The 9,122-nt window shown below is 48.1% G+C and overlaps 1 protein-coding gene across 5 annotated transcripts in view; it reads left to right on the top strand.

The window, feature by feature from the left end:
- The first annotated feature begins 3,639 nt into the window (after positions 1-3,639).
- LOC147024869 (uncharacterized) overlaps positions 3,640-9,122 on the top strand; it is a 23,004-nt gene continuing 17,521 nt past the window's right edge. The window contains exons 1-2 of one of the 5 annotated variants that reach the window (XM_085885181.1): positions 3,674-3,928; positions 7,511-7,615. In XM_085885181.1, coding sequence (XP_085741307.1) covers positions 3,894-3,928; positions 7,511-7,615 — 140 coding nt within the window. In that variant the 5' untranslated portion in view covers positions 3,674-3,893. Of the gene's footprint in view, positions 3,929-7,510; positions 7,616-9,122 lie in introns of all 5 variants that reach the window. The other 4 variants (XM_085885180.1, XM_085885182.1, XR_015059245.1 and 1 more) reach the window with 4 other exon arrangements.

Genomic DNA, 9,122 nt, shown 5'->3' with positions numbered 1-9,122 from the left:
ATGGACACTTAATTTCTTCTGTACCAGGTCTCTTCAGAAAATCCTTGGCCATCGCTGATCGGACTTTGTGTCTAACGAGCAGTTGCTGAGAGAGAGCCTTGGTATTGTGTATCCTGGCTTGCCTGTATAGTGGTTGATCCTCTACTTGGCTCTCGGGAATCCTCCAGGGTGCCAGAAGGAGGTGATCATAGATGATCGTGTCTGGAGAAGATGACAAGGGTTCTTCCTGGTCGGGTAACCGAGATAGGAAGAGGGGTGGACCGTGGCGTGAGAGAACCGATGATTTGGACCTGTAATGGTATTACATTGGTTTGATAGAATAAAATCATTGCAAGTACCCAAATCTCTGACTTTCAGAAAGAGTTTTTGACAAAACCAAAGACCTTTGCTCTTCATGATGCCTTGAAACTGGGGCAAAAATACTAAGCCTCCACCACATACCTCAAGCAGTTGCATACTATGAATGTGCTAACAAAGCAGCTAACAACATAAGCATCTCCACTGTTGCCCCGAGACTCAGTAAGTACAAAAACTGTGGGACCTCACACCTTCCAGCACATACGTAACCAATGTCCTGCTCGCAATGACACAAGCAGGTTGTGTGCTAAACTTGGCCATTGGGCCAAGTGCTGTCTTCCACCCAAGTTTCGACAACCGCGACCCTACCTCTCATCGAGTGCATACGGAGACCAAGCACCCAGAAACTTCACACCCACGCCTGACTCGCTGAGCCGTCGGATTATGTAAAGATTGTTGGTGGATGGCCGAATATTACGGTTTTGTGACCTTGATAAAATAATTGCGTGGAGAAATGGAGATTTTTGCTTCAGTCGACGTTACGATTTTTGATGGTTTGGTACAGAATCATCGTAGAAACTTGTGGTTTGCGTCGCTACCTTCTCTAGAGACAGCTTTTATTAGACAAAGTCAGAGGTCAAGTTGACGATTTCGTAAGTACCAGTCTATGACTGCTTGTTTTCTGATTGGTGTTCAAAATATAACATTTAATTGAAATGAGTTTCTCCTCGATCATAAACTGACGTTTGGCGACAGACCGACCAACGGACGGACATGAACCAATTGCTGAATCGCGCTTTTCGCCTTGTTGTGTCCGCGGGGTAATCACCTGAACTGACGTTTCTCAACGAACCCTACTTCAGTTCGAGAAATCTTTGGAATACACCTCGTGGCACCTTTCGATGACCTACATCCCCCATCCGATTGCTTGCATGACACATTATCTCAAATTGGCCCTTGAACACAGTCCACTGTGTAAGGAATTTGTCATAGTGCTGTTTTGTATACAAAGTCGAGGCTCGTGGAGGGGCGACAACCATAGAACGGATCAAAACAACACCAGAACATAAGGAAGAGCAGAAAGACAAGGGGGGATTGGTTCCACAGGTGGGTGAAAGAGGAACGAATGAGTGGAGGTGAGCAGTGATCCTGGATTTAGGTCGTTTCACTCGAAGAGGGTTGTCGGTGGACTTGAGAAGTTTGAGGGAGGACAAGACACGGAGAGGGGAGAGGGTGCACGGCCAGAAAAAGAGGTGGTCGATGAGGAGGCGAGTTATCACCGGAACCCTGAAACAAATTCCAAATTTCTGACTAAGTGGTGATGGTAATGAGGGAGCTGAATTCACAATTGTGTGCGTGTTCGGAGACGAAGGATACGGATTAAAAAGGGAAGTGTAAAGATAGTGAGTTGTCTGCTTCCTTGATTGTCTGTATTCCTCTGGCCTGGACGTGTGTGCGCATGCGCCAACAAATCCAGCAGTTGGGCCACGGAGAGATGGACGAGTGGGCTTCACAGGAAAAATAAAAGTGGTGGGAGGGAGGGGGTGGAGGAAAAAGGGGGTGGGAGGTAGGGGGTGGAGGAAAAAGGGGGCGGGAGGGAGGGGTGGAGGAAAAAGGGGGCGGGAGGGAGGGGTGGAGGAAAAAGGGAGTGGGAGGGAGGGGTGGAGGAAAAAGGGAGTGGGAGGGAGTGGGAGGGAGGGAGGGGTGGAGGAAAAAGGGAGTGGGAGGGAGGGGGTGGAGGAAAAAGGGAGTGGGAGGGAGGGGGTGGAGGAAAAAGGGAGTGGGAGGGAGAGGTGGAGGAAAAAGGGAGTGGGAGGGAGGGATGGAGGAAAAAGGGAGTGGGAGGGAGGGATGGAGGAAAAAGGGAGTGGGAGGGAGGGGTGGAGGAAAAAGGGAGCGGGAGGGAGGGGTGGAGGAAAAAGGGAGCGGGAGGGAGGGTGGAGGAAAAAGGGAGCGGGAGGGAGGGGTGGAGGAAAAAGGGAGCGGGAGGGAGGGGTGGAGGAAAAAGGGAGCGGGAGGGAGGGGTGGAGGAAAAAGGGAGCGGGAGGGAGGGGTGGAGGAAAAAGGGAGCGGGAGGGAGGGGTGGAGGAAAAAGGGAGCGGGAGGGAGGGGTGGAGGAAAAAGGGAGTGGGAGGGAGGGGTGGAGGAAAAAGGGAGTGGGAGGGAGGGGTGGAGGAAAAAGGGAGTGGGAGGGAGGGATGGAGGAAAAAGGGAGTGGGAGGGACGGGTGGAGGAAAAAGGGAGTGGGAGGGAGTGGGTGGAGGAAAAAGGGAGTGGGAGGGAGGGGGTGGAGGAAAAAGGGAGTGGGAGGGGGAAAAAGGGAGCGGAGGGAGGGGATGGAGGAAAAAGGGAGTGGGAGGGAGGGGGTGGAGGAAAAAGGGAGTGGGAGGGGGAAAAAAGGGAGCGGAGGGAGGGGATGGAGGAAAAAGGGAGTGGGAGGGAGGGGGTGGAGGAAAAAGGGAGTGGGAGGGAGGGGGTGGAGGAAAAAGGGAGTGGGAGGGAGTGGGTGGAGGAAAAAGGGAGTGGGAGGGAGGGGTGGAGGAAAAAGGGAGTGGGAGGGAGGGGTGAAGGAAAAAGGGAGTGGGAGGGAGGGGTGGAGGAAAAAGGGAGCAGGAGGGAGGGGTGGAGGAAAAAGGGAGCGGGAGGGAGGGGTGGAGGAAAAAGGGAGCGGGAGGGAGGGGTGGAGGAAAAAGGGAGCGGGAGGGAGGGGTGGAGGAAAAAGGGAGCGGGAGGGAGGGGTGGAGGAAAAAGGGAGCGGGAGGGAGGGGTGGAGGAAAAAGGGGGCGGGAGAGGGGGTGGAGGAAAAAGGGAGCGGGAGGGAGGGGTGGAGGAAAAAGGGAGTGGGAGGGAGGGGGTGGAGGAAAAAGGGAGTGGGAGGGAGGGGTGGAGGAAAAAGGGAGTGGGAGGGAGGGGTGGAGGAAAAAGGGAGTGGGAGGGAGGGGTGGAGGAAAAAGGGAGTGGGAGGGAGGGATGGAGGAAAAAGGGAGTGGGAGGGCGGGGTGGAGGAAAAAGGGAGTGGGAGGGAGGGGTGGAGGAAAAACGGAGTGGGAGGGAGGGGGTGGAGGAAAAAGGGAGTGGGAGGGGGAAAAAGGGAGCGGAGGGAGGGGATGGAGGAAAAAGGGAGTGGGAGGGAGGGGGTGGAGGAAAAAGGGAGTGGGAGGGAGTGGGTGGAGGAAAAAGGGAGTGGGAGGGAGTGGGTGGAGGAAAAAGGGAGTGGGAGGGAGGGGGTGGAGGAAAAAGGGAGTGGGAGGGAGGGGTGGAAGAAAAAGGGAGTGGGAGGGAGGGGTGGAGGAAAAAGGGAGTGGAAGGGAGGGGTAGAGGACAAAGGGGGCGGGAGGGAGGGGGGAACAGGTGAATGAATTGGAAATGGAAAATTTGATGGTCAGAGGGTGTCGGGGAAAGGGATGGAAAGTGGATGAAGAAGGAAGAGAAATGATCTTGACAGGATTCGTGTTGGAGCGCAAATTAACGTTCCTGGACGGAATTAGTGACGTAGTTTCCGGTCTGTCCGTGTCCGTGCTGCGGACAGAGCCTGGGAAGGGATCCGGGACCGTGTGTGGGGGACAGATGGACATCGTGAAAGTGGAAGCCGATTCATGGGACCGGGAACCTGCACCGACCGAACAACCAGGTGGGCCGATGAGCATCGAGACGCCGATGGGTCGTATACCAAATTAACATATTTGTTGGTTGAGTTGTTTGACTTATCAGACGCTCGAACGTTCGTGGAGTCTCCCTCCCCATGTTGCTCATGAATAAAACAGCTTTACTTTATCAAATAAATACAGTACTGGACATACAAGGAAACGTGGATATACGAGGGGGACATTGGGCCTGTCGTGCCTGTGCTTTATCCACACGCCATTAATTTGATATGTTGGTTTATTCATCAGCTCTTCATTTCACTTCGAGTCTTAGATGGTCGGAGTGGGGAGGAGATTAGTGTGTCAGGCAGAGGGATATCACCAAGGTTTTAATATATTATTATATTAATCGACTAGTGGGTTGCTGGGTTCCTCCGACCACCTCTTCTCCCTCCCTCATCCCACCCCTTCCCCCTCCCTCATCCCACCCCTACCCCCTCCCTCATCCCACCCCTACCCCCTCCCTCATCCCACCCCTGCATCCTCTCACCCCATCCCCCCTCTCTCCGAACTCCCATCGCACCCCTTCCCCCTCCCTCATCCCACCCCTTCCCCCTCCCTCATCCCACCCCTTCCCTTCCCCTTTCTCCAGACTCCAACCCAGGGGCGCCGAGAGTCAGAATGGGGGCCGGGGCAATACGTAGCATGTTAGACCCCCTTCATCCGGTTTCAGATATAATATTGGTTCACGAGTCAGTAAGTGACCACTATATTCGTTATTGGTGTGTCTGTCTATGTCTGTATGTCTGTCTGTCTGTCTGTCTCTGTCTGTCTGTCCCGAGCATAGCTCCGTGGGGTTTGATCCGATCCTGATGAAATTTTGGTGGGAGGTTTATATCATGATCTAGTTGTGTTTTCCTGAGAATGGGCATGGTGCGCCCATTATGGGCAGAGCCACGCCCAAAAAACATGTGTTTTTAGGGGGTAGCCGGTTTCAATTTGCATCTTCTCCGAGGGGGGTTGTCAAATCTGGCAGGGGTTTCGGTATTTGGTTAGCCCAATGGCACCTGCATAACCCCACGGAGCTCGATTTTTCATTTTCATCCCAAGGTCAAGGTCACAAGGTCACGAACTTAGAAAATTGCGAATTTTGACATAAAAATCCATCTTTTCCAAGGGGGTTTGTCGAATCTGGCAGGGGTTTCGGTATTTGGTTAGCCCAATGGCACCTGCATAGCCCCACGGAGCTTGATTTTTCATTTTCGTCCCAAGGTCAAGGTCACAAGGTCACGAACTTAGAAAATTGCGAATTTTGACGTAAAAATCATACGACCGCCCAAACTTTGAGAGCTAGGATGACAATATTTTTTATGCATAATCTTGAGGTCATTCCCCACCTAAAGTCTTGAAACCATTTTTCTCTATCTCGAACACCTTGCCCGTGGCACCCCCTTCAACTTTGTTTTTACGCTGATTTCATCAAAGTATGGATAATCCGAGGAGTGCGAAATGCCATATAGCCTATATGACGTTATATTGTTCCTGGAATGTTCCAGAGGAAGTTTTGCACCAAAGGTCATAATCCTTGACCTTTGACCTTTAAAGTTCACAAAGGTCAAATTTTCAAAGTTGTGGGAATCGAACCGGGTTTTCGACCTCCTTCGACGAACTAACTCCAATAAGCTATAGTACGTATCCTGTTTCCTTATTTTAATCTCCACAACATTGTTTTGTGACCTTTTAAAGGTTATGCAAAGGTCAAATTTTGAAATCCTTGACCTTTAACCTTTAAAATTCACAAAGGTCAAATTTTCAAAGTTGTGGGAATCGAACTGGGTTTTCGACCTTCTTCGACGAACTAACTCCAATAAGCTATAGCACGTATCCTGTTTACTTATTTTAATGTACACAACATTGTTTTGTGACCTTTTTAGGTTATGCAAAGGTCAAATTTTGAAAGTTGTTGAACGAAACCGGGTTTTCGACATTTTGCAACTAATAACCTGTCACTCGTACCACATCATGTTGATCATTTTTATAACTTGGTCAAAAATTATCACATTGTCTCATCCTCGACTTCTGAAACAATCTACATCATCAAATACCGCTCGTGAACCATTGCCGTCTCCAGACTTGTATTATAATAAAACCTGACCATGTAATATTATGTAATCCTGTGCTCCCAGGCCCCAGCAATGATGCAACCAGTAGCCACAGGATGCATACGAATGGAGAAAAGGGGGATCGTTCCATATGTATATACTATATATATATATATATATATATATATATATATATATATATGTATGTATATGTATAAAATTTGGAGAGAGACACAGACAGACAGAAAAAGCGAAATGGTTTAAGTTACAGTATCTCGTATTCATGGTGGCCTTTTTAGATGCTGAATTGCAAATATTTTACATCAGAGGAAGATCAAAATACAATTATAACCAACATACCAAGAATGACACATCACAACATCAAGGAGCCACCACGGATGAACATGAGGTCAGTAGGTGCAGCCATCGTTCTGCCACGGGCGCTGCAGCTCCCTGATTGGCCATTTATTGAAGCGATATAATAAACTTTCATTAACTAGCATGAGTTATATTACACACCAAGAAAAGTTCAACATTGTATGTTCTTTTCACCATTTTTACACAAATAAACTCGACATGTTAGAATGCAAATTAAATTACAAATGGATGAAATGACATCTGTGCATATCGATCTCAACCAACTTTTTGTGTTTTCTCTTTTTGTGAATTCATCAATTATAATCATTCCAAAGTCTGTTTGCCGTGATAATTCACTTTCAATACTCAGCATTGCCAATGAATCGAGTCTTCCCTCCGTCGTTGTGCTTCTCATGTCGTTTTTAATTTGTCTCGGTTTGCTGAAAGAGCATTCAGCTGACACAGTTAAAGTGCAAAACATTCTCAGAAAAACACAGATATTGTAGAATATTTCATCGAGCCCCGTCGTAGTGATCTGGTTCAAAAGTTGAAGTGGGCCCAGAGGTTTGTCACCGATGTTTGCGCTGTGGACACACTTCAGATGAGTGGTTTCGTCTTCCAATTGACACCGGGAGACATCGGTGATGTATTTATTTGTGACTCTTGTGCACGCTCTGGAGGTTTCTTCTTCACTCGGCTCTCGATAGCTCCAAAGAAAACGAAACAAGTTATTTATTTATTTAATTCATGGCCTCAAATCGCGTGGTGAGTTCTGCCAGAACATAATACACACCAACATAGAACTTTGCCTCCTCTTCGCTTTCGGTTTTTCTGTCAAAGGTCAGCGATTCCTCATGTGTTTGCTCTTCAAAAAAAACGCTCTCTTCTTAGCTTTATGCTTCTTTGAAAACTCAGCAGGAACATTCATAACACTGGCTACAAGTTTTGATTCAGTTCGAATATCAGGCCACTTGTTTCGAAATTCCTTGAGGACACTGATGAGGCTATTCAAGTTTGAAACCTCAACTTCAGTAGTGGCTTTTCTGGCTTCAACGACTTCGTTTCTGTTGTCGATTTCTATGAGAATTTTCAGCCAAATTGCAGACATGATGATGCAGATGAATGAAGATAGATATTTGATGGCACCATTAACATTATTCCTTGTTTTAGGATGGAGATTCAGTGTGAGGAGCTTTTCCAAGGCCTCTCGTTTTCCAGGGAGGTGAGCTGCAAATGGTCGAACACTTTCAACATGATCTGTCCACCTTGTGCCAGGTAATCCATGCAGAGAGGACCCGACTTTGTTTTGCAGTATGCTCCGCCGCTGAGGGCTACTGGAGAATATGTTGTAGATTGTCTGAACCTTTCCCAAGAATGTTACTGTTTCAGGACAGCTCGCTGCGGAATCTGCACCACATAGGTTCAATGTATGGCAACTACAAGGTGAAAACACACACAGAGGGTTCTTTTCAATGATGTGTTTTTGAGCACCATTGTATTTTCCACCCATGTTTGCACCATTGTCATCTCCTTACCCATGGCAATCAGTAAAAGGAATATTCTCCTTCAGTGTTTTGAGAGTCATGGAAGCGATCTGTGTCTTCGTCTTCACACAACAATCACCAAAGGTCAAGAAACGTTCTTGAACAGTGAATCCACTTTGCTCTTGATCGAGATATCTGAGGATGAATGTTGTTTGTTCTGTATGACTGGCATCTGGTGTTGCATCAACCGTAACAGAAAAATCCTTCACATTTTCTTGTTCATCCAAGATTAAATGATGAACCTTTTCAGCATAGAGATCTATAAGCTCATTTTTTGATTCAGCAGAAATGCAGTGGGCCTGCATTCACTCTCTTCTTTGCTGTGACACGTGGACCTTTGTGATATGGTCTTGTATAAGGGAATCATAATGTGCTAAAAGCTACAGTGTACCAAGAAAATTCCCATTGTGAACATCTCCAATTCTTTATGATGATCCACAGAAAGGCAATCCCCTCTCACCAAGGAAGAGCATTATATTGTCACGGCCGTGGCGGTTAGGTTAATCCCCCCTCCCCACCCCACCCCTCCCCGACCCAATTCTCGTGGACGGGCGGTTAACACAGACCAGGCTGGATCGCCAAGTGGTTTTCCTGAGGCGAACACGTGATCCTCGAAGATTATGGCACCTGTGGGAAGGAAAGGGTGGCACGGACGGAGCAGATGGACGCACAGCACAACGGGGTGTATCTCGAACCCACAACAAATAGACAACACAAGCAACTTAAAATAAACACGTTGGTTTAATGAAAATATATCAAATATTTACAATGGTAATAATTCAAAATATAATCATAAAACGTGACGTAAATTAAAGCCTAAAGTTGAGGCGCCTCAACACACGGACTTTAATACAGACAAGGGGAAATGAAAGAAAAGAAAATACTCCCTTTATTCTGGCACTTAGCTTTGTTCAGAGATGGTCTTTTATTAAACTTTGGGGTTGAGCAGCTTCGTCCTGCATGGGAAGATGCGCCCAAAACGGCACCGAGCCCCTCTCTAGGCGGGAAATGTATGTGAGGTAATTCCTGACGCGGTATTCAACACCAGGGCTCACCAACTACCATGCAGCTTCTTCTCATGAACGAATATGCTGAATGTTCCGCTCTTACACGGTCTACTCACAACGATCGCTCACCTTCCTCCTTGGATATACGACGAGACGATTCCTGAGGCCCCGTGATAAGGCCACAATGCACGCTCTTCGTCCCTCCTCGGAAACGCACACACGTCACGGCTC

This window comes from Eptatretus burgeri, chromosome 6, assembly GCF_056783735.1.
Source record: "Eptatretus burgeri isolate ZD-2024b chromosome 6, Ebu_testis_v1, whole genome shotgun sequence".
NCBI lineage: Eukaryota > Metazoa > Chordata > Myxini > Myxiniformes > Myxinidae > Eptatretus > Eptatretus burgeri.
This window is presented reverse-complemented; position numbering and strand designations above follow the sequence as displayed.